Raw genomic sequence first — 26,643 nt, 5'->3', positions numbered from 1 at the left:
GGCATTCTTCGTGCGCTCGCCGGCATGTGGGTGGGCGGAATTCCATATCCCAGGCGGTGTGGATTTCGGACCAAATATGGTCACGAAGCATTTCGTTCTGACTTGGCGCCAAATAAGGGTATGCATCATTTTCTGCCCAATGGGAGACGCGCGGACCAAAGCCGGGGAGGTCCTTCTCAAGAAGGCGGAGCCACAACACGCCGTCCACCTAATGGGAGCAGGCGACGGGAGAGCGGACCACGCCCAAAAAGGACGATGAAAGAGAATTGAGGATTGCATCCCGTCTGCTCGAGCGCGCTTCTGTCTGGGTCTGCAGCTGACTGCATCGCACGCATCCGAGGCATCTCGTCTGGCGCATTACGACAAGCGGTCGACCATCTCATCACGGGAGATCACCTCGTCTCGCCTCCTTTGGGTTTGGCTGCTCTGGTCCGTTCTTTGGCGACTGGTGCTCCGGGAAGGTGTGGACGTCGAGCCGCACAAACGCGGCCAGGTAGCCAGCAGGTTCTCTTCCCTCAGCTTGTCTTCCCTCCGAGCTGAAGGAGCAATAAAGACCTCGAGGTCCATCTCTTTCTGGGTATTTGTGTGTGCGTGTGTGTGTCCGTGGGCCCTGTCTCTAAGTAGAATTGTTTAAGGAATTGCTTGTATAATTTGATACCTTTCTTTATTCGTGATAACTCTGCTCTGTGTTCCCCTCCCCAGTTATTGTTATAAATAAATATCCCTTTTTTAAAATGTTCCAGCTCATTTCTGTGTTTCTTTCATTGGTTTAGCATGGTGCGTGTTGAGAAATAGCGAAGCGGTAAATTGTTAATTTGGACCGACAGGCCTCGGTAACCATCTACTCGGGTTATACACGGTTCGAGCACGGTAACGGCTTATTCCGCTCGAAGCCTGTCGAGGGTATGAATTCCCCGGTAAGCTTTGCCGCATGGGTACTTAGGTATATTGAAGTTTGGCAATTAACTCTACCCCATGTGGTCGAATTATTGGCGATTCATGATCCTGTTCGGGGCCCGTGCCTTTCGGACTTATCCGAAGGTCACGACCTAAATTCCGGTGTGTTCGGTGGAGCCGACTTCTGCTCCCCCTTGCGGTCGTGCTCGCCACCGAAACCCAGCCCCGCAACAATATCACCAGCTTTAACTCTATGTTGGTAAAGCTGGAGCTTGTGAAGGAAGCTGGAAATCTTGTGTTGTCAGAGCGGAGTGATGATCTCCTTCTTCTCTCGTTTGCAGCACAAGTGTTTGTCATGGCTATGTCACTGATCCAAGAATGAATTACGGAAATATTCCTGGAAACCTCGTTACCCCTCCTCCACCCCCCTCCCCTCCCCCTAAAAATGAAAAATGCCAAGTTATCCCCCTTCGATATCTTGAGAAATGAAGTTTACTCGTACAAGGTTTACGTTTACTCATAAAAATGCCCATTTTAAAAACTAGTCTTTCCAGGAAGGAAGACAAGCAGGACTTGGAGCTTTAATGTCGGAGTTCCAATTATATGACAGCTTTAGAATAAAGTGTGACGAACACAGAAGGGGCACACAAAATTATATACATTACAGTAATATTTCTCGAAGCAATATATAATGGTACACGAACAACAACCACAAGTGTATGTTATAAAATGTATTTGTTTTACTTTCATGTTTCATGTTTCACTTCATTTTACATCCTCATCGAGATTCACAGATGACATGCAATATGTTTGTGAAGTGCAACATGATCTCATTTGATTAAACCCATGAGCAAAACGATGGGTCGTCATGGCTCGTCTATAATAATAAGATTCAATGTCTGTGTCAGTTTTACATTTCCTCCCAAACTACGAGTCACACAAAGTTGAAAATGGTACCATATTGACCGCCAAGGGCTTGGGTAGTGCAGGGTCAAAGGAAATTTGATTTGGACAAAAACATTTTCATTATTCACATCAGTAAATACCCAGACAAAGTAAGCGTGAACTATGCTACGCGTCATGTCATGTTACAAGTCATGATACGCTGCTGATTGGCTGGAAGGCTGGGTGCACTGTGTGTGGCTCCTGGCAAGCGACATCAAACACCCTTTACCGATCCTGCTTCCCATTCTCATCTATCTATAATTTCAGCAGTGTGTGTGTGTGTGTGTGTGTGTGTGTGTGTGTGTGTGTGTGTGTGTGTGTGTGTGTGTGTGTGTGTGTGTGTGTGTGTGTGTGTGTGTGTGTGTGTGTGTGTGTGTGTGTGTGTGTGTGTGTGTGTGTGTGTGTGTGTGTGTGTGTGTGTGTGTGTGTGAGAGACTGCTGTTTCTCGACAACCACTGGTCCGATCTAATTCAAACTTGCCAGGTATATTGCTGGAGACCTGTGCATGTGCCTTTTCAAGGTTTGATATTAATCGGACAAGTGGTTCCCAAGTTATGGCCATTTATTTACCGAACCAATGACAAGACACATTGCTGCGTCGGCGTGGCCGATGGGGAAAGGGCGCCTTTTTTTTTTTTTTTTTGTATACCTTGGTCGAGGCTCGTATGAGAGCGAACACACAACTCACAGCAAGGAGGCATGAGACAAGAGGGGCGGGAGTGGAAGGGACAAAACAGTGGGGAACAGACACATTAGGTGAACTGTGGAAGGGAGAGGGATGGGGATGGGACAGGGAACATGGCGAAGAGAAGATGGACATTTCAGGGACTTTCAGGAAGGAAAGCAGGAGAAATGAAGGAAGTGGGCTTGGGTGGATTATCGGGGGTAGAAAAGATCGAGGATTTGGATGGGGGAAGATAAGAGGTGGTGGTGAACAGCTGTTTTGAAAGCCTGGAGGGAAGAATGGGAAAGAATAGAGTGAGGAAGTTTATTCCAAAGGCGGGAAAAAAGGAATGAAAGAGTGAAGATGAGCAGTGATTCGTGAATTTGGTAGTTTTACCAGAAGGGGGTTGTTGGCGGACCTTGAGCGCCCTGTGGAAATGTGGTGGGGACAAATCGCAGAGAGAGCAGGGGGGCAAGGCTGGAGAGGAGTCGGTAGAAGACAGAAAGACCACCGACCAACCTGCGGTGATTGAGTGAGAGGCCCAAAGACTCAGCTTCATTGCGGGAGATGCCGATGATCTTAAATGCCCTGGTTTCGACAGCGTGAAGCCGAGAAAGGTGGGAGGCAGGAGCACCAGCCCAGAGGGGAGAGCAGTACTCCATCAGGCTACGGACAAAAAGCTTTGTAAGTGGTCAGGAGCTCGAGAGGGCCGAGGAAGGACTTAGCACGACGGAGGATTCCCAGTCGGCAACTGGCTTTTGAGGCGAGGTTGGAAATGTGACTTTCCCAGGAAAGGTCATGGCAGATAGTGAGACCTAGAAGCTTGAAAGAAAAGACTTCTTCCAGAGGATTGTTGAGAAAGTGGATGGGGGGGTTTGCAAACGGTCCTTTCGAAGAGACATAGTGAGAGTGTGAGATTTGTCTGGATTGAAAGACATGTTCCACGTGTTGGACCAGTTTGTGATTTTATCCAGATCTGCAGTGAGCGAAGAAGCTGCTGCTTGCCGGTCTGAGGGATGACAGATGGTACGGCAGAGGGTGGAGTCGTCGGCAAAGAGAAATAGAGGATTTTCCAGAGAGTCCGAGAGATCATTGATGAAAACCAGAAAAAGAACAGAGCCCAGAACTCTACCTTGAGGAACTCCAGCCTGGACAGGAAGAGGGGATGAGGGAACTCCATTTAGGGCCACACGTTGACTGCGACAGGAGAGGAAGTCTGCGAGCCATGAGTGGAGATGGCCTTGAATACCATGGGAAGAGAGTTTGGTGAGTAGGGCAGGGTGCCAGACTGTCAAAAGCACGTGATATGTCCAGGGATACGGCTCGGATTTCCTGTCTGGCATTGAGGACCTCCATCCATTGCTGGCAGAGCAGAAGCAGCATATCCAGGGTCGAGTGTCCTGGTCTGAAACCAAATTGATGATTGGAAATCAAGCCATTGGAGAAGAGGAAGGATTTCATGTCTGAAGCGATGATGGATTCCATCACCTTGCTGATGATTGGGAGAAGGCTGATTGGTCTGTAGTTACAGTTACATTTAGTTACCAATGACAGGACACGTTGCTGCGTAGGCGTGGCCGTTGGGGAAAAGATCCTGTTATCAATGACAGGACACGTTGCTTGGCGTTTTGCATCCACAGTATCTATCTATAATTCCAGCAATCTCTGTTTGTTTGCCTTTCAAAAGGTTTGAAATTAATCGGATAAGTGGTTCCCAAGTTATGGCCAAGTTCAAGCGCGTTCCCCATTACAGGTTATAACGTACGGAATTCTGGATAGTGATGACTCACTGTATTCTAATAATTTCTCGATTTCTTATGCGCATTTATAGATAAACACAATGCCCCAATCCAGTTGTCATTTACGAGAGCGAAGGTGTGGTTGTTTGAAAGTTCATTTTTTTTTGCATGTACGGCCACGCACGTACGGGCACGCGAGAGCGAAGGAACGGCCTGTGCGGTTGTTTCTGGCACGTGGTTGGAAAGTTTTTTTTTTTTTGAGCGAAGGAACGGCCTGTGTGGTTGTTGTTGTTTCTGGCATTCGGTTTGAATTTTTTTTTTTTGCACGTACAGCCACGCACGTACGGGCACGCGAGAGTGAAGGAACGGCCTGTGTGGTTGTTGATTCTGGTACGCAGTTTGAAAGTTATTATTTTTTTTTTTTGCACGTAGGGGCACACGAGAGCGAAGGAACGGCCTGTGTGGTTGTTGTTTCTGGCACGAGGTTTGAAAGTTTTTTTTTTTTTTTTTTTTTTTTTTGCACGTACGGCCACGCACATATGGGCACACACTAGTAATGTTAAAATAAAACAATTATCTACAAACAATGCAATAAAAAGCAAACTTTGGACTCATGGGATTGCTTGTCATATTACTATTACATAACTGTTCGCTTCATGTTCATGTTCGCAAAGTGTACAAGGTTTTTATGCCAACAAGGAAGCCTTCCTTCTTAAGGATTCTCAATACAGTAGACATGCCTGTGCTGACCACAGCAGCTGATGCCAGACCTAGTTTACCTGCTGACAAAAATTTGTTTTAATTTGGAGCCAAAAATGAAATTATATTCTGATTAGAAAGGAAATTACCTTTTTACTCATCAGCCACATGCCAGCAAAGATTGATGAAAGTATTCCACATAATCTTTTAAGACCACACAGAGATGATGTGGTAGTGGTAGTGGTAGTAGTTGTAGTAGCAGTAGTAGCAGTAGTAGTAGTAGTAACACACATATTCGTTTTTATGTCTGCCCTAAACTGAGGTTTCAAACCTGGTGTTGGCTTAGTGGTTAGGGTGGCTGGTTTGGGATCTTTGGGTCCTGAGTTTGAACTCGGTTGGCTGCTGCATCAACACCAGGTGAGGTTGACTCAGCCTGTCACCCTTCCGAGGTCAGTGAAATGAATACAAGTGTACTGGTGGAGGGGCACAACATCAGCGGCACAGCTATGCTCCAAGAAATGACAGCTACCTGGCAGCCAAAGCTGCCATATGCAATAACAGAACAGAACTGAGGTTTCAATGGTTTTGTACCTTATGTGTGTGTTGAACTATTACTATTTAAATGATTATCAAATTGTTTGCACTAGTTCATGAGCCTGACTTGTTGCTCCACCATCTTTACGGAAAAGACAGCTTCGGAAGCAGCCATTATGGTTTATGCAAATGCGGAAGCCATGTGTGCGTTTGCACACTGGATTCGTACTAACCAATCAGGCTGACATTGCCCAGTGTGTCCATGATTTATCGTTACACTATTGCTTTACTCAGTCCAATTATATCCCATTTAATGTTATCTAATTCCTCTTCGAGGATTGTCACCTCTTCTTCACCTATAAAGGCTGCCTGCTTTGGTCCAGTGTTCAATGGGAGCCTCGTTGAACCCAGAGATGATTAGCACCCTCTGCTTTCTCTTTCTGTGCTCATTTGGTCTCTTTTTCTTCCCCCTTATCCTTATCCCGACTGCTCATGTGGTAAGTAATTCAAGAGCTGTTGGGGACAATTTTTAAAATTGGAACATGTTGAGGGATTTTGCAATTTGGCACCGTGGCTGGTAAGGGAGCTTATCTTCTGGTTCTTCTGACCTTCCCAGCACAGGCGAATGTGCTAGCATAGCATGAAGTGACAATACAGGTGGCTTAGCTGTGAATACTCAGAACACACAAACAAGAGCACCACAGAATGGTGGAGTTCCACTGTTGTAGGATAAGAATATGACAATTTGGGATATAACAATTGCAAACTAATCGAGCCATATTCTTGCTTTTGTAATGACGTAACTGGATAATCAACGACATCATCAGCATATGATCTTATAATCTTTGGGAACCCTTCATCATTCTCTGGCAGGATTCTTCAAGCAGATGGTCTGTGTGAATCCGTGCTGTATGGATTACCTCTTGTGGTAAAACCAACAAGTTGTTGGAAACTTGAATGGGAAGATCTGGAAAGCAACCGTCGATTCTTCCATGCACTCTGTCATACACTTCAGGTCAGGCCATACAGATAAAAATCCTTCCATGAACTTCTGCTGTATAGATTAAATTGATGGATGAAATTTAATGACAAAGAGGTGCAAATTTCTATCATGAAAGTTGTGGATGGATAATTCCACCACTCGCATTGCAGGGGTTGATACTGTTACATTTCTGCAAAGGTGCTTCAAAATTCAGGCTAATTGTTGTTATGATCCAGGAGCGACAGCAGTTCCTCCTCACTTCCTATGAGACTATCAGTGCAGTTCCAAGAAAAGCCTGCCCAATACGGGCATACTATGTGTTGTTGCCTTCACGTGCCCTCACCATGCTCGTCAAAGCTGTCGCATCAGCGGAACTGTTGCTGCCCTGTGAACAACCCATGCATGCTGAAGATCCCGCACCTGATGCTCTGCGAGACATGCAGGTGAAGATGTTTTGTGAAGGGACTACAGGATGTGCAACTTAATTTTGTGAGATCAGATTTTGACAAATGCATTGGAATTAATATATTTCTCTTTTTCCATGTATGACAATACATCATCAACCAGTATGCATTGGATCAGCTGGAAGTGATGAAAACCTACAACCCACTGCAAGTGAAAAGTCTTCTCGATCGACACCTCCAGGAAGCCTTTGGCAAATTACCTTTATGCAATATTCCCATAAGTGGTCACAAGAGGCAACAGCTTTCCATCTCTTTCCAGGTGATGTTAATGTTGCCTTGATTTGATGTGTTCAGTCTCATAATGATTGAAAACCATTTAAAAGAACATTGTATACTAGCAGGGGTGCCTGGCGGTGCTCAGGGGGGAAATATTTGAGGGCAGGAGAATCGCTGGTGTGGGAGTGGGGCAGCGGCCAGCCCGGAGAGGCAGGAAGGGAGGCGTGGTTAGACCAGATCAACAACCATTCAACCCCACACTCCACAATCCCGAGGGGTGGTTATAGCAGGGCTCAAACCCCACCCATAGAGCTTTTCCACCCAAACACAAACACCGCAGGAATAATGCACTATCACTCCACCAGGATCTGGATATAGCATAAATTAAATTATGGGAATTACAATAAGATTAACTAAACTTACGGGAGGTTAGGATTAGGCGTGACATAATGTGCGACTTCAAACCAATGAGAGCTGGTGATGTCGAGGCCACACCCACAAACTGGCACAATTTCATTTAGAATTCAATTTAGTGACATCATCATTATTAATGGTCATTAAAAAAAAATAGCTGATGTTCAACAGGATATACAAATTGGTCTTCGTGTCAAGTTTGGTGGCAATTAGCCTCGTAGTTTGGGTGTGATTGGTGTTATACACACACACACACACACTCAGAGAAAAGGATTTTTATTTTTAAGATATCGTAACGGTCGTCCATCTTCGACGTTCATTATGCCCTGGTGTGTTGGGAGAAAAGGATCTCCACGCCTATTAGGTTAATTTGGCGTGAATCGGCATTTCAGAACACACGACTGTTGCGAATCTGCCGTTAAGATTGGCCAAGTGAACCTGTCATGTCAAGGATCTGCTTTTAAAGGGCTTCAGCACAAACCCAATCCACCCATCTGACGGGTTAATATGCCAAGTCTGCTAAATTCTATGGAGCACACTCCCGATGACCAGACGTTTCATCAAAACAGGAATCCTGCGATTAATTTGCAATTGGTCACTGGCTTTGACAACAATATAAATGTTATTCCAGACCCCAGGCATCAAAAAGCGACATATATCGAACAGTTTCAAATGGAGCACCTCGTCACAATTAGAGCATTTAAATTGCATCAGATGTGACAACAAATGTGAATCGTTGCTCCCAGCTGGCTGGCCCAATGACAAAAGACACCATTTGTATTTTGCCGTCACCATCCCTACCCCGCTTGGAATGAACAACTTGCTAGTATTTATTAACAAGGTGAAAAGGGGGAGGAAGAAACACAAGCCTGCACGACGGTGATACAAACAGCAGCAAATGAATAACTCGAGAGTTCATAAAACACGGTACCCCATGCAGTATTACTTCAATTTTAATAAAATAAAGATTTTAACAAATTTTTTTTTTAAAACGTTCAGTGCTATAGAAGTGGTCCAGTAGCAGTCCCGAACAACACCCTCATACTGTTGTGGGCCAGGGTCCAGTGGCGATAAACGACCAGTAGGTGGAGCAGTGGAGTCGTCTCTCACCGAACACCCGGAATTTAGGTCGTGACTCTTGGATAAGTCCGAGAGTTCACGGGTCCCTTAGCGGACCGTGGTCACCAATATTTTGATGGCGTGGGGTAGGGTTAATTGCCTAATTTCAATACATCGAAGTACCCACGCCGTCTGACTACCGGGGAAAACCACACCCTCGACGGACCTCGGGCGGAACGGACTGTTTACCGAGCCCGATCCGGGTGTAAACCGAGCGGGGATTACCAAGATCCGTCGGTCCAAATGAACAATTTACGGCACGAACGGCCTTACTATTTCTCAAGCCCGCACCGTGCTGGGTCAATGGAAGAAACGACAGGCTACGAAATGGAACATTTAACAGGGGTTTATTTTACAACAGGCAATAAATCGGGAAGGGAGACACAGAGCAGAGTTATCACGAATAAGAAATGTAATTCACAATGTACAAGGCACTTAACAATTCTACTTAGACGGGGCCCATGGACACATGGACACACACACACACACACACACACCCAAAAGAAAATGGACCCCGTAGGTCTTTATTCGGTAGAGCCGGGCCGGGGTACCTTTCCGCCTCGTGCGGTCACACTGACTCCAAACCACCACGGTGGGACTCAAACCCACGACCCGAAGTCCAGGGCCCATGTTCCTGGCTGCCCGGCCGCCACTACCACGAGAAGTCACCGCAAAGGGCTGCAGACGACGACCGAGACCAAGCCACCACTACCACGAGAAGCCACCGCAAAGGGCCGCAGACAACGACCGAGACCAAGCCACCATGACCGCAGACTAAGCCAATCGCCACCAAGACTGCAGACGAAGCCAATCACCACCAAGACTGCAGACGCTCCAACAACGACCAACCCTCTTTCTCTTGAGGTGGAAGCGATTTCTTTTTCCTCCCACTCGCCTCCTGATTGGACGGTCGTCTCGAGGGGTGTGTCGAGGCGTCTCAGAGGTCCGCCTCCCGAAGAGGCTCTATAGTAGCTTTCGGAACGCTGGCCTCCCATTGGCTGGGGTGCGCGTGCGATGCTCGCCCTTCGCTCATTGGCTGGAGGAAACGTCCCATGCCCTTACTTGGAGCGGAGCCTCCATCTGAGGCGATGGAGGCTCCGCCCACGCCTTCAGCCAAAAACACGTGGGCAATGGCGACCAGGTTGAGTGAGGGACGGTGCCGTTGTTGTTGTTGTCGATGTAATAAACCTGACTATAAAATAACTCACAGCGCACACACAAAATTCCCATTAGACAGAAGGACAGGACCCTGACTATAAACACATACTTATCGAAATAACTGAACTGCGGGGATTGCTGTCTGTGTGCACAAGGCTTCCAAATTCGTAACAATACCACCCCATTGAGCCTTTTATTTAAAATGAGGTACAACACTGCAAAATCGGAAGTTCTTGGAAGTATTATGACAGACGATTGGTGTACTCGACTTCAAGTAATTAATTAAATTAAAATATAATAAAAATTGTATAAATAAATTAATTCTGTCCAAGCACTGAGGTATGTTCAGTTACCAAGCAGCTAGCTAGTGCTTGACAAGCCAGCCGTTCCTTATCAACGATTTTGAATGGAGTGCATGCTTGATATATATATGTATATATATATATATATATATATATATATATATATATATATATATATATATATATATATATATATCGTTTTGTGGAAGAGAAGCGGAACACAACTTGGCAGGAGAAAAAAAACAGCGGCACAAGGAAAGAGCAAGAATAATGCCAACTTCAACTACTAATTAACCTCCGCCATCGAAGATTGGAGGTTACTGTTTTCACCCCTTTCTGTTTGTTTGTGAACAGTATTACGGAAAAACTCCTAGACGGATTTCGACGAAACTTGGTGGGGTGATTAGGTATGATCCAAGGATCATGCAATTAGATTTTGGACTTGGTCCAAAATCCAATATGGCCGCTATGGCGGCCATTTTGAAAAAATATTTGAATTTTTTTTTTTTCATTTCTACATGTTTGAAGTGATTTCCAACCCCCCCCCCCCCCCCAAAAAAAAAAAATTGTTAGAGAAAAAAAATTTTTGCAACTTTTTTTTCAACAAAATTTCGATTTTTTTTTTATTTTTATTTTTTGCATTTCTACATGTTATAAGTGATTTCCAACAAAAAAAATGCCAAAATTATAATTGCGGCTGATTTTGGAACTTCAGGTGGATATACCCACGTAAAATCAATTTGTCTCAAGGAATCTGGTAATGACAAATGAATTGAGTATGTAAAAGTTAAAAGTAAAAGGGAAAGTTGCAAACTATAACTCTGTGAGCACTGTTGACGTCAAATTGAATGAATAGGATATCAGGTTCACTTGAGTGACCTAGCAGTATTGGTGGCGGAGGTTTTGCACTCTACCCTCTAGTTTCACCTGCAATATCTGCAACAAAGACCTGCCATTCTAGAATTGGACTCTATAGTCACAGCCAACACTGATCCATCAACCAGTGACCTCACGGTGCTTACCCATCGCGTCTCAAGATAAGAAGGCCAACGATGATGCTTACTTGAGTGCTTAAGCCACTTGGCAAGCACTCTACAAAAAAAAAACTTGGTAACTGAACACACCTCTACCAAACTGGAGGTTCTTGGAAGTATTATGAAGGAAATTTGTGTTATACAGTGATCAAATATATAATCCAATTTAAAAAAAGGTTGAACGAGGTTTAAATAAAGCAATTACAGGTTTTCCTGCCATTTTGACCAGCCTCTATTGCCAGCACCCTATCTAACAGGTTACATTAGTTATTCGTGCCTGTTATTTATGTCCATATTACAATTATAAATGAACAGGAAACAAATATATGTACAGTAGATGTGGAAAAATTATGCACACAGACCAGGAATCAAACCCAGGTCCACTGGTGAACTGTACCAGTGCTCTGCCATCTGAGCTATCTGGGTGACCCACAAGCTGAGCACACATTGTCCCACATATCGAAATGCCACTCTTTGCCACGCTGCTTCCGGGACACTCACTGCCAACCATAGGAGCAGTGAGGGCCTGTCCATGAGACTTTTTAAGATATCCTGCTTACAAACAGACAGACAACACAGGGGTGAAAACATAACCTCCGTCCACCTTTGGTGGCAGAGGTAATAAATAAATCCCATGTGCCCTAAGAACCACGTCAGCTTAACACGTGCTCCTTAGGTCTAGCACTCGGGGAAACATGAGACTGAGAACGGAGATATGATGACAGAGAAAATGAAAAATCACTGAGTGACACTTGGTGAAACAGAACGGCACTCGGTAGAGCACATACCTCTGCCAGGCTGAATAGTTTACATTTTGTATCCCACTGATAGGATGGACCTGAATCCGGACGTTAACCAAAATCAAATCGGCTTGTTCTTGTCACCAAACCAACTCATCCACAACAATTTTGAGATATTGTGCTATATATCGTTTTTGGCCCCATCTCTCAATGGTGAAGAATCACTTGAAAACTAAATAATTCTCGTATCGGAATCCAGATTGGGATCTTTGTCAAATTGAATTAATTCTTCCTTGTCACACACCCAACCTGTCCACCAAGTTTTGTCTGAATCCATCCATAATATTTTGAGATATTGTGCTAGATATCATCTTTGGCCCTATCTCTCAATGGTGAAAAATCACTGAAAAAATTATCAGATCTGGATCTGGATTCGGATCTTCACCAAAATTAAGCATTGCTGTCCTTGGCTGGTCACCCAATACAAGTCAGCCTTTGACTCAATTTAAAATCTCATCTTGAAGACCAGTCACTCACCTCTGCCCCAATATAAATAATTATAAATATGGCCTAAGACTCCAACACCATCATAAACCTGAGGAAGCCGATACACCAACTTTGCTCATGGTCATAATGAAGACAAGCGATCCATGTAAATGAGGAACAAGTTTCAATGCACTGCTCCAAGGATCATCGGTATGAAGGGTTGAAAAATTATTTTCCAGGATAAAGATTCTTACCATCAGCTATAAGAATAATTGATGATCACAACCATTTAAGCATCCTGTCAAAAACTCAAGCAGTCTTCAAAATACAAGCATTTAATGATGACGGGATAGAGCTTAGCTCTGATTAAGCAAGACGTGTGCTCAACTTCGATAGAGCCATCAAGCAATGAGGGAAGGAGGATGGAAGTGGAAGGTAGGGTGGAGTGGAGGAGTACAAAGCAGGGAAAACTACAAAATCTACATCAGGTTGAAAATTTGGAACTTGGCCAAGGTGCTAACGATAATCACCTACTCCTTTGAAAGATACGGTGGGATGTTTAACATCAATCAGCCAATCGTTGATTATCGCCTGGTTCTCAGTGTAACGTCTCATCTAATGGATGGCACATTCATTGCTGCAGCACCCTGCCTGCTAAACACTTGGATTATATTGACTCTGCAACTCGGTTGCGTCAGAAATTAAACCCAGACTAAACACCTCAAGCTATTTAAAAGCACTTAACAAGTACAAATATCCTCATCTAGAAAATCCAGCACAATGTGAAAATGAAATGTTGCTATTTTAACTGTTTTATTTCATTTGTTTGCACGGTTTTAGGAGGCAGGAAGAAGTGAACAAGTACGCACAGCCACTGTACCTCCCATGCTCCAAGCACAGACATCAGGTACTCCAGCAAAGCGCCAGCGTAAGGCACTGCAGCTCCGTGAAGGACATCGCACTATCTCTGGTACAACGCAAGACAACATGAAAGAAATCTGATAAACTTTATTTTTGCATTGCGCCTCTAATTCTAAGCTTTGAAGCATTTGCTGCAGAAAGCACATAGGTAGAGACAACATCAACATTCCTGGAACCATGACAAAAGTTCACTTTCCATATTATTGCACTTGTAGACATTCACCATTTTCCTTAAACCTTCCACTTGTATGACTTGAACTGCCAACGACATTTCATTTCATCTTTTGTGAAACAATGGTAGAGTCACTGCAAACCGTGGCTCAATCCACAAGGGATTATCCTGTTTCCCACTGAGAGTTGAACCAGGATAATACCAACATGAACCTGACACAACACCTTTGTAACGTTGTTCAATATGGATTTCTATTTGTGCATTCTAGTGTTAAATTACTCAGAATTGATTTAATCAAAATGTTTATATTACACATTTGTTGCAGCACCAGGTCATAGCAATCGGCACATTATATATTATATAAACATGCCAGGAACAGAGAAGCAAAAGGTATTTCACAAAGGCAGGTGTTCCCCCCCTCCCCCCAAGTTAAAACAGGAACGGAATAACCAAGTGGGTAAAAAGGTAAAAAGACATTTTGAAGCAATCCAAGGCACACTTCACCAGGTATAAATTTTATCTGTCATTTCAGATTCCAATGTGTGGCATTTGTCATGATTCAACAAATTTTCAAGTGTATTTCCCTGCTCATTCACATCAGTAACAAACAATGGCATGCAGGATACAACTTTTGATAAACTGCCAACAGCACATAAAAACTTCCTGCTTTGACTACCCATTTGTTTGCAGCCTTTAAGCTGTGCAGTTTCAATTTGTTTGCATTTACCGTTTAACTGTAATAAATATTTCACTGTTTCAAATAAATGAAAGCAATTGACATACACAATGCACTTGTCCTACTTTAAATCGAAGGTAAACTTTGAACTTATAATAAAAATGTAGATCAATTACCGATACCAAATTTAGCTGCACAAGTCAATCATAAGGAATCTTTACCTTCCAATCCGATTTCGACTTTCATTCCAAAAAAAGATTTTCGCAATGCCATTCCAAAGAATTGGTGTTGAAATTCCATTTCCTCGAATTTTATCCTCGAATGGAAATTCCATTTCGACACCAACTCCACATTTAACAAACATTTTTTGATGTTTTTTTTTTTTTAAACATTAAAAATGCATGAATGAGTACCGGCACAACAATTCTCATAGTACCGATGCGCGGAAGTGACTGCTTAATGTTCAGAGAAGAGATTGCATGGGGTTCAGGTGCTGCGTTAGCTGTTTGCAGCATCTGCACACTGATCAAGACTCTCACTTTCTCCACGAGTTACAAGAACGTCCTTTGAGCCTGAAAAAGACCTGGAGTTGTAAGGGGAAAAAAAAAAAAAAACATGACCACGATTTTTTCAAGGTTACTGTAAGTGTTTACAATACAAGCATTAAACTACAATGGCACTCGTAGAGCACATGGTCTCACCTCACGCATTAATTCTGAACAAAAATACCATCATTAACTGAATATGCTACTATGATGGCCCATAAACCGAGCCTGGTGTTGGCGCAGTGGTTCGGGCAGCGGCTTGGGATCCAAAAGGTCCTGAGTTCAATCCCCGTTGGGCCACTGAATTAATACACCAGGGGGTTGACTCAGCCTGTCATCCTTCCGAGGTCGGCGAAATGAGTACCAGTATACTGGGCCGGTGTATACCCCGGTTAAAATAGGTGTACCATATCCCTGTGTCGTAAGAGGCGACCAGGGTTGCGTCAGGAAGGGCATCCGGAGTAAAACATGTGCCAAATCACTATGCGGATCATACGGATGATCCGCTGTGGTGACCCCTAACGGGAGCAGCCGAAAGAAGAAGAAGAAGATGGCCCATTTTCCCACATCATCCATGCACCCTATTATTTCACATAATTTCTTGGCATGAGTTGTGAACATCGATCATAAATTTAATTCTTCACTCACATCAGGTCATAGATCAGATATATGAAATTTCAGATTTTTCACAAAAATATTTCAATTCAACCAATTACGGCTGGAATCCCACTTCACTGATGATGTCATTCTATCTCTATCTCTATCTCTATCTCTATCTCTATCTCTATCTCTATCTCTATCTCTATCTCTATCTCTATCTCTATGTATATATGTATATATATATATATATATATATATATATATATATATATATATATATATATATATATATATATATATATATATATATATATATATTGTGAGGTTCACGGGACCTGAACAGTCCCGCTAACGTAGAATGAGCCGAAACGATGGAGGCGGTTTATTTATTTATAACCCAAAGATGGCGGTTTTAATCGCTCTACCGCAAACGGGACGAGGAAAGTGGCACGAGTCGCTTTTCACTGAGTTGATAACATTTATTTCTCTAACCAGAAATAAAAAGACTCGGCAAGAAGAGGGATCCGGGGCGATTCGATGGGATGGTGGTGTGGGTTCGGGCGTGGGGAAAACACAAACAATTCCAATGGATGTACAAATCTCAAACCCTCTAAGGCGCCAGGTACACACACACACACACACACACACACACACACACACACACACACACACACACACACACACACACACACACACACACACACACACACACACACAAAACATAGCTGGTCCTGGTGGTCAGGCTGGCCCGTGGTGTAAACGCAACAGTCCCTGGATTGGCGTCGGACGAGCTGGCGTTGCGCTCGTCAGGGGCAGGAGACACCGTGGTGCTGTCGACCTCCTGGTCCTGGCCAAAGTCTGCTCACAGCCGCCAGGGAACCAGTTCTGGTGCCAAGTTGCGAGCAGGAGAGGGAGGCAGGTCCGCCCGCCGTTCGACCCCGTACTCCGAGCCAGCAGAACCCCAGAGCCAACCAAGGTGAGGCACGGGGCACAGCAAGGCCACGAGACACGATCAAATCCAGGATCGAATCAGCCCAACAAACAGCATGCTCCCAGCACAACAGCCTCCACCAGAACGGTTTTTCTGTCCCGATCTTCTTCCTCTTCTTCTTCGCTCCGAACAGAGCCTTTTTATCCTCGAGTCCTCGTCACTTCCAATCGAGCCGCCCCATTGGCCCTCCGCCGTCGCCCTCCGCCAATCGCGATCACGGGGCGGAGCCATCCGCAGCACTGTCCTGTGACGTCACGGCCAGCCTCCAGGGAATACTAAAAGGGGTTTACGCAGACACACTTACCCTATCCCGTATCCCTATCTAATTACGTGACAATTATCATTTCCCCCTTGAAGAAATGGACATTTACTAGACAACTTATCACCACTGAATTGCTACTTATTACATCGAGATCCTGGTACACTCGAACAGCATGGCATACCTAATTAAACATCCTAATTACCCTTTGAATGCATACCCCCCCTCAAACGTAACACTGCCCCCCTCTGGTACCGCAGCTCCTGCAAGGTATATCACAGGCGCTACCGTACCAGCCTTAACACTTACTGACTCACACCTAATTAACCTAACGAAATAAAGTAGGAGGGACAATGGGCAGCGAGTCGCAGCTAACTTACCTATCCTGCTTAATGTACTACCCCCTTATGGCCTTTTCCTCGCCTAAACAATCATTCTTTTTTTTTTCTTTTTTTTTTTATTATTTTTCTTTTTATTTTATCACATGAGAGCACTGAGCGAAGTTGCACTCCATCCTCTGGATCATCGCTCTTGCCCAACACTCTTCCAGTGATCTGGGGAGGGGAAACAAAAGGTTCCACAAAAACACAACACTTATACTTTACATTCCTACTCTAAGCCTTAACGACACTATTCACGGAATATTTACACTTGACCGCGTCCCCCAGTGGATGCTAATAGACCCAGCGTTACCTGGGGAGGCAATTTTCAAATTTGCTTGCCCCAAAATTATGCGGACATCATGCCCTTGCTGCACATGTCAAGTTGTGCGGGATCGAGTGGGACTCACACATCTTCACAACACTCACACCATGGTCATCATCACATTTCTAGGTCATGGTCCCCATTTTAATGATGCAGGCTGAATCCCGTCATGGCCGTGGGGTGGGTTCCCACAAGATGATGGGGGCATCTCAGGTGCAACCATGCCCACAGGTAAGCTTAAGTCCAACCCGGACGTTTCTCCGCCCCGCTCCCTTTGATTCCCACCCCCCTGGAAGCCATCAGCTCTCACCCCGTACAACACACTGGAAGGGGTCTCACTGGCTCCTCTGGCCTTCCTGGGTCGCCAAGGTCCTACCCGCCTTGGTCGCCCAACCAGACCCTCTCCCAGTTGCCTCCTGACACTGTCATCGTTAGCCACCAGGGGTGAATCTCCTTGAAGGGGGTCGCAATTCCCGCTCACCGTGAGCTTCAGCAATCCCTGTGGACAAGCACATAATCCCCACCCACAAAACCCACATGACTCCCCCACCCCATCGGCCTTACATGTGACACCTGCATTTCTAACACTTCACCGACCATGACCTTCCCTGTTACCACACCATGTCCAATAAAAAAATCAATGTGTGCGCCATACATTTCACTTCCTAACTTGAAACAAGTCACACAGCACTTCTCCTCACCCCATCCATGCACCAGCCATTGGACAGCCACTCGTGCCCACTTTGTTACCAATTACCCACTGTCCCTATTGTCACTCTAAAACCCAGCTGAACTTACAAACCCATGCCAATTTTTCCACAATTCACTATTTCCATCAAAGGAGGCACTTCGCCACAATCTCACCAGCCGTGCATGGCCCTATATGCTCAGCCCGATCTAGTCTCCCCGACCCCCGACAGTGATTTCCGGACCCGACCTATAAAAGGGCAACTCGGATAGACCTGGCGGTTCAGCAGGAGGATTCATCCTCTCCAGGCTTGAAAGTCTATTGGAGGGTCCCTCCATCGCCGGGTACCGGCAATATCGTTGCATGTGTCCTCTTCGCCCGCACCGGAAACAACTCCCCATAAAAGGCCCCTGTGGGTATCTGTGTAATGTCTCTTCCGGTTCTGGACCCCCTCGGCCATAATCGAATTGCTCTATTGGCTGGGCTGGACCCCGCCGCTTTGGCGCACCAACTACCGAATTACCCCTTATCAAACTTGACAGTTTGTGGCAAATTTCCTGAAACATTTGGGTAATGCCAATTTCTCCCAGCCCCCCTCCCTGATCCTGAATCTCCGCCTGTCGGATCGTCACTGATGGCCTCTCGGGCACCCGACCCGGCCGACTCCACGAGGCCAGCCTGGCCGCGCACTCGGCCGCTTGGTGCACGGTGGGTGGATCCTGTAGCTCCACCAGCGCTCGGACCTCAGGGTCAGGAAGAGCAGCTAAAAATTTCTCTAGTGCCAGTCTGTCCCATGCCTCCACTGTAAGGTCCCGATACGCGATCCTGACTGATTGTTAAATGTCCTGTGCCAGCTCCTGCACCGTCTCACCCGGCTTTAATCTACGGTGCTGGAGCTGGGCCCGCACCAGATCACAGTTCGCTGCGAACCCAAACCGACGGCTCAACGCCTTGCAAATGTGGGAGCTGGTCAACATCCCCTCCGCGATCACGTTTAACACATCTGCGGCTGGTCCCCGCAACGTTGCCACCAAATTCCCTGTACGTTCCCGCTCATTCCACCTGTTTAGTCGGGAAATACACTCAAATTGCGTCAGAAAAGCTTCAAGGCTCCCTGACCCGTCAAAATTTACCAGGGGGATCACTTTTATGGTGGCCCGCTTCCCAGTTTCTCCCTTGTCCGAATCCAGCCCAGGGATCAAACACCATTGTGGCTGCGTATCCAATTTCGGAGCCCACTGTGGCCAAAGATGTTTTGTGGCGAGGGTCTCATGGGTCAATTTTGCCTCCTGTTCCAAAGTTGAATGGACCGATTCACCTCTTCCCGCAGGATCTTCTGGGCCCGCACAACCTCCTCCAAGGCTCCGTCGCGAGTTTGTAGCTGCTCCTCAACCAACCCGGACACTCTACTTACAAAAGACGGCTCTACCATGCCTTTATCCAAGACTTCATCTTGGCTCATAATTTTATCTTGTTCGTCCAAACGAGCCTCCAATCCTTTTACCTCCTCCGCCAAATTCATCCCTTGCTTCCTCAGCTCTCCCCACTCTTCAACTTGCAGCTGCATACGAGCATCCACACAGGCATGATGACGTTCCAGGCTTTCATCCACTTTATCAACCCGAATGTTCGTTGCATCAATTTTATCTACCAATTTTTTCCGTATATTTTCCCCCTCCAATGTAATTTCTACCTTTGTTTCCTCCAATCTATCCTCGAATTTACTTTGTATTTCTCCCAATTTAACATCCACACACTCCTGCATCTCAGTTTTCATTTTCTCCATCTTTTCCCCCAATTCATCCCTCATTAAATCAATCCGTGCACCCAACTGTTGCCCCATTACCCCCAATTGATCTGTCATTTCTGCCCTCTGTGCCGTCGTGTCTGCCCTCTGTGTCACGAATTGATTTTCCATTTGTGCCGTCATTTCTGCCATTTGTGCCCCCTGTGCCGTCATTTTTGCCCCCTGTGCTGTAATTGCACTCATTAAACGTTCCAACATTGTCCAGATCGTCATCGTGCCGGTTTCCGGCGCTGCCGGCTCCGTTACGGGCGATGAAGCACGGTCCACGCTCGGAATGGGGGAGGTTCCAACCCTACCCCCGTCTCTCCCTTCTTCCCCCGACTCGCTGCCAGACACGTGGCCTTCCTCCTCAAACATCTGCACATCCGCCATGGTGCAGAAGTCCCGTTTGCCGCCAATTAATTTTCATTTGAAAAATCCCGCCAAAATTTTCCCGCGCTCGCGCGCTTTTTTGCAGTAATTTGATATTCCAATTCGTGGCGAGATTTTAGTCCTGGTATATTCTCCCGATACCAAATATAATTTAGAGGGGTTCGAACATCCAACACCCTGACACCAATGTGACGTTCACGGGACCTGAACAGTCCCGCTAACGTAGAATGAGTCGAAACGATGGAGGCGGTTTATTTATTTATAACCCAAAGATGGCGGTTTTAATCGCTCTACCACAAACGGGACGAGGAAGGTGGCACGAGTCGCTTTTTCACCGAGTTGATAATGTTTATTTCTCTAACCAGAAATAAAAAGACTCGGCAAGAAGAGGGATCCGGGGCGATTCGACGGGATGGTGGTGTGGGTTCGGGCGTGGGGAAAACACAAACAATTCCAATGGATGTACAAATCTCAAACCCTCGAAGGCGCCAGGTACACACACACACACACACACACACACACACACACACACACACACACACACACACACACACACACACACACACACACACACACACACCGTAGCTGGTCCTGGTGGTCAGGCTGGCCCGTGGTGTAGACACAACAGTCCCTGGATTGGCGTCGGACGAGCTGGCGTTGCGCTCGTCTGGTGCAGGAGACACCGTGGTGCTGTCGACCTCTTGATCCTGGCCCAAGTCCGCTCACAGCCGCCAGGGAACCAGTTCTGGCGCTAAGTTGCGAGCAGGAGAGGGAGGCAGGTCCGCCCGCCGTTCGACCCCGTACTCCGAGTCAGCAGAACCCCAGAGCCAACCAAGGTGAGGCACGAGGCACAGCAAGGCCACGAGACACGATCAAATCCAGGATCGAATCAGCCCAACAAACAGCACGCTCCCAGCACAACAGCCTCCACCAGAACGGTTTTTCTGTCCCGATCTTCTTCCTCTTCTTCTTCGCTCCGAACAGAGCCTTTTTCTCCTCAAGTCCTCGTCACTTCCAATCGAGCCGCCCCATTGGCCCCCCGCCGTCGCCCTCCGCCAATCGCGATCACGGGGCGGAGCCATCCGCAGCACTGTCCTGTGACGTCACGGCCAGCCTCCAGGGAATACTAAAAGGGGTTTACGCAGACACACTTACCCTATCCCGTATCCCTATCTAATTATGTGACAATTATCATTTCCCCCTTGAAGAAATGGACATTTACTAGACAACTTATCACCACTGAATTGCTACTTATTACATCGAGATCCTGGTACACTCGAACAGCATGGCATACCTAATATAACATCCTAATTACCCTTTGAATGCATACCCCCCCCCTCAAATACATACATGGACTGCTCGTTTGAAGTCGTGGAGGGAAGAGCGAGACCACATGGCCACTGTAAAGTGGTTACATAGAGGGGATAAGGGAGGAATGAGAGAGTTGGTGTGTGTAGTGAGCCAAGATTTTGGAAGTTTCACCAGGATGGGGTTACTGCAAGATCATGTGTATCGTGGAGTACATAGGCCATTGGGAAGAAGGTCGGAAGGATGACAGATCAGAGGGACCAACGGTGGAGGATCGATGATGGTCGAAAACAGAGAGACCACCGACCTGCCTGCGATGCGAGTGTAACAGACCCTGTCCTTCGGACTCATTGCCGGTGAGGCCTTGAAAAAGACAGGTGTGCAGACAAAAGGTCTTGGTTTTAGCTTGAAGGTCTTGGTGATGAGATTTTAATAATATATTAATAGCGGCACCGACCCAAGGTGAATGAGGTGATGTTTTCACCCCTTTCTGCCAGGTCGTGTCCGCGATATCTCAAAAAATTGCGAATGGATCCGGATGAAACGTGGTGGACAGGTTGGGTGTGTGACAAGGATGAGCTGACTCGATTTTGGTGAAGATCCGAATCCGATAATTATTTAATTTTTTAAACTGATTCTTCACCATTGAGAGATAGGACCAAAAACGATATAGTCCTCCTGTATAGCATGATATTTCAAACGTAATGGGCTCGATTAGTTTATATATATATATATATATATATATATATATATATATATATATACATAATTCCAGAAGTGTGTGTGTGTGTGTGTGTGTGTGTGTGTGTGTGTGTGTGTGTGTGTGTGTGTGTGTGTGTGTGTGTGTGTGTGTGTCCGCTGTTTCTCGACAACCACTGGTCCGATCTGATTGAAACTTGCCAGGTATATTGCTGGGGACCTGAGGATGTGCCTTTTCAAGGTTTGATATTAATCGGACAAGTGGTTCCCAGGTTATGGCCATTTATTTACCAAACCGATGACAAGACACGTTGTTGCGTGGGCGTGGCCGATGGGGGAAGAAGCTCAGCCGCGTTCCCCATTACGGGTTACAACGTACGGGCTTCCAGAGAGTGATGACTTCGTGTATTCTAATAATTTCTCGATTTCTTATGCACGTTTATAGAGAAACACAATGTTACGATCGTTTTCATATTAGACGGTGCATAAATTTCTGTAACGTCAGAGTGAGCTGGTGTGCTCCGAACTAGGAAGTAATTTTTTTTGTCCTCTCTTCTCTGCTCTTTGTGTTTTTCCTTGCGACGACATTGCGAAAAGGCAAAATACGTTGGCGCTAATTGAAAAATTGTCCATAAAACTAAATTGCGAATAATCGTAACTGCGATATGCGAACTTTTGGGAAACGCACGTACGGGCATGTGAGAGCGAAGAAACGGCCTGTGTGGTTGTTGTTTCTTGCTCGCGGTTCGAATATTTATTTGTTAATTTTTTTTTTTTCATTTTTTTACGGGCACGTACTCGTATCTATAATTCCAGCAATCTCTGTGTGTCTGTCTGTCTGTCTGCGGCCGCTGTTTCTCGACAACCACTGGTCCGATCTTATTGAAACTTGCCAGGTATATTGCTGGGGACCTGAGTGTGTGCCTTTTCAAGGTTTGATATTAATCGGACAAGTAGTTCCCAAGTTATGGCCATTTATTTACCAAACCAATAACAAGACATGGTGCTATGACGTCACAATTCTTCTTTTTTTTTGCACGTACTAGTGTATATATATATATATATATATATATATATATATATATATATATATATATATATATATATATATACACATACATACATAAATACATAAAAAAATATGTAGATAGATATATATATATATATATATATAGATATATATATATATATATATATATATATATATATATATATATATATATATATATATATATATATATACATACATACATACATACATACATACATATATAAAAAAAAATGTAGATATATATATATATATATATATATATATATATATATATATATATATATATATATATATATGTACAACGGTAGAGTGCAAAACCTCCGCCGCCAATACTGCTAGGTCACTCAAGTGAACCTGATATCCTATTCATTCAATTTGATGTCAACAGTGCTCAGAGTTATAGTTTGCAACTTTCCCTTTTACTTTTAACTTTTACATACTCAATTCATTCGTCATAACTTGATTCCTTGAGACAGAAATTGATTTTACGTGGGTATATCCACCTGAAGTTCCAAAATCAGCTGCAATTATAATTTTTTATAGACTGCACAAGAAGACAAGTGCTCCCCCTCTAGTTTTGTATTTGTTTTTTTCCATCAAGCGGTTTCAGAGAAAATGATGTCCAATTTTGTTTCCTTTAATCCAATGTGGCTGCCATACCATGTGACCTATGACATCAGCATTAGCAATAAAATATTCTCCATGGGGAGTCCCTCCAATGTTTAAAGTGTTGCATCGATCAGACAAACGGTTGCAGAGAAAAACATTTTATAGTGAAAATATAAAGACATGGGTGCATGCACACGTACACACAAAGACCCAAACTCTAGCGACTTCTTTTATGCCAAGTTCCACCCACATGGAACCAAGTTCTGTGAGATCCAGCACCGTGATGTATACGACAACTTCGATGGCAGCGAGAAACGAGTCAGGAGCAGCAGCTTTTATGGGGCAGAGGGCCACGTGGAGTTGCGCTGATAGACATATGTTTGGGACGTGGCCTACCGCCCTAGCCTTGTGACTTGTTGGGTTTTGCCAACTCTATGCCATCAAGGAAGAATGAGACAGAGAAGGAAGAGACTGAAACAGGGCGCACCCGGAGGTCATACGGGAAGTCGCGTGGATCCACATCGTCATCACTTCAGGGACGGAGGGGGAAACAGAGCACAAATAAGGAGATGGCTGGTTTATGAGTCATGGTACCTTGCTGTGGTGAAGATGGATGCTTCAGGACCAGGGAAGGCTCCGTGAAACAGAGCTTGGATAAGGAAATGGCTTGGTCCATGAGTTGTGGTTCCTTGCTGAGGTAAAGATGGATGCTCCAGGACTGACCAGGAAAGGCTCCTTCAAAGGGAGCATGGATAAGGAGACGGCTTGGTCCATGAGTCATGAGTCCTTGCTGGGGTGAAGATGGATGCTTCAGGACCAGGGATGGAAGGGTCTGTTCAGGTCATGACTGGTGGTGGCAGTGTGGACACACAGATACGCATGCACGATTGTGATTCATACACATACGAGTATATTATAAACACACATTATATATACTGGCAGAGTACCCGCCCTATGGGCGATCTTGTTTCAAGCATGCAACACGTTCTTCTGATGCATACCTTTATTTGGGCGGTGTATAAGCAATTGACAGCTCTGTACAAGCAAAAAAAACCCCGGATTATGTGCATGAAGCAAAAACATACCTACTGCTTATAATCCAAAACACCTCACTGCACTGGAAAATGTGGGGACAGGAATACTGTACTGTAAATGGTGGAGACTTGTGATACTCTCCCCCATCTGGAGGTGGTGCGACACGATACACATTTACATCGAGAATTTGAGTCCATTCCTCTCCCCCACCCCTCCCCCTCAAAGACCACTGGCAAATGTAAAAACATCCCGATACATTAATTGGGGTCATGCTGGTCCTATGTAGCAAGTGTGGCTGTAATCCAACAGGACTGTTGGAGTAGCGTGACAAACAAACAAACACTGGTCCGTGAATTATATCCACTCATATTGATATTCGTGATCATACACACGATCACGTATCAATATGTGTAAATAATGCACAGACGGGTCAAGAGGGTAAAAAAACACACACACACACACACACACACACACACACACACACACACACACACACACACACACACACACACACACACACACACACACACACAGCAACAGGATATGCGGCCCCGAGCGAAGCAGCGAGGCAACCATCTCAGTCGGGACGACAAACGATCTATGTAGCGGCACCTGGAGCAGGAAGAAAGTGAACGCGAGTGGGATCATCGTGGCGGATATAACACATGATACGAACGGCCGAGGGAGCTCCCGGGAGGTCTCAAGTGGGTCTTTGGAGATCGTGAGGAATGGGAACGTCACAGATGTGGAGTCCAACAGATTTCACCGTACAAAGCCGAAGGTAAGAGAAGCACGCACTGCTCGTATAACAGCAGGATATGTGGCCCTGAGTGACGCAGAAAGGCCTCACATCTTGGTCGGGACGTTGAACGGTCTGGATGGCGGAACCCGGATCAGGAAGAAAGCGAGTGCGAGTGGCACCATCGTGGCAGAAATACCACATGGTGTGAAAGGCCGAGGGAGCTCCCGGGAGGCCTTGAGTGCTGTAACGGAAGCCCCTTGTGTGATGCACGACAGGGCGGGTGTGTTGGAGAATATTAAAAAACACAACTCTGAACAGTGTCACAGGCCCCCAAAAGAGAAAGCTCTGTGAAGTCTGTGCATACACACCAGGCAGCTGGGGTGTGTCCTGCAAAGACAAAGTCAGCTGCACCTTCCACAAACAGAGGCAGAGCCCTGCATCAAAGTGCAAAATTACAACGATGCTGCCTGTCTCAAAGGAAAGACTGAAGCAGGACAGAAAAAAACCCAAAAAACAATGAAAGCTGGAATGCTGAGGGGAGGGAGAATATCCTCGCATGCAGAATGTGCTCTGCATTTGAAGAGTAGGGGATGGGCGGTGAAGGAGACAGATTCATGGCTGCAGCACATATATAGTAGATGAGGAAAGAACAAATTATAATGGGCAGAATGATGAAGGGGGAACAGAGGGGTAGAGGAGAGGAGGATGATGAGGAACAACGCTCTATAGAAGAGGTGCTGGCTAATAAGACAGAGGAGGTGAGACTGACACCAACTGAAAAACGACCACAACTAATTCGTCTACACAATAATAAACACACAAAAACACTAATCAGCAGAAAAAAAACCTTAAAAATATATATTACCAAAATCAGCCCCCCTGAAAGAAAGAAACATGGTGAATTTGCAGCAGCACTACTAATTCAGGAAAAAGTAATAACGAAACACCACAAGAACAGAGCAGCTTCCACAAATAAAACCCAAGAACCACCTTGGAAGCAAAGTCTCGAGAGACAGAGGAAGATACTCAGAAAGGAGACAGGACGGATTCAGTCATTCCAAAGAGGAAAT

General features: G+C 45.4%; 2 protein-coding genes across 9 annotated transcripts in view; one reads left to right on the top strand and one right to left on the bottom strand.

Moving 5' to 3' along the window:
- M1AP (meiosis 1 associated protein) overlaps positions 1–13,843 on the top strand; it is a 64,664-nt gene extending 50,821 nt beyond the window's left edge. For all 5 annotated transcript variants that reach the window (XM_085896520.1, XM_085896519.1, XM_085896518.1 and 2 more), the window contains 4 exons: positions 6,352–6,493; positions 6,697–6,903; positions 7,028–7,183; positions 13,234–13,843. In XM_085896520.1, the coding sequence (XP_085752646.1) occupies positions 6,352–6,493; positions 6,697–6,903; positions 7,028–7,183; positions 13,234–13,395 (667 nt within the window). In that variant the 3' untranslated portion in view covers positions 13,396–13,843. The remainder of the gene's footprint in view (positions 1–6,351; positions 6,494–6,696; positions 6,904–7,027; positions 7,184–13,233) is intronic.
- The window catches only part of LOC147020839 (ATP-dependent clpX-like chaperone, mitochondrial), a 94,778-nt gene continuing 81,521 nt past the window's right edge, over positions 13,387–26,643 (bottom strand). For 3 of the 4 annotated variants that reach the window (XM_085896515.1, XM_085896514.1, XM_085896513.1), the window contains one exon: positions 13,387–14,745. In XM_085896515.1, the coding sequence (XP_085752641.1) occupies positions 14,661–14,745 (85 nt within the window). In that variant the 3' untranslated portion in view covers positions 13,387–14,660. Of the gene's footprint in view, positions 14,746–24,390; positions 24,644–26,643 lie in introns of all 4 variants that reach the window. The other variant, XR_015061978.1, reaches the window with a different exon arrangement.

The sequence above is a fragment of the Eptatretus burgeri genome, chromosome 9 (genome assembly GCF_056783735.1).
Source record: "Eptatretus burgeri isolate ZD-2024b chromosome 9, Ebu_testis_v1, whole genome shotgun sequence".
Classification (NCBI taxonomy): domain Eukaryota; kingdom Metazoa; phylum Chordata; class Myxini; order Myxiniformes; family Myxinidae; genus Eptatretus; species Eptatretus burgeri.
Note: the sequence above shows the minus strand (reverse complement) of the source record. Positions and strands in the feature narration are given on the sequence as shown.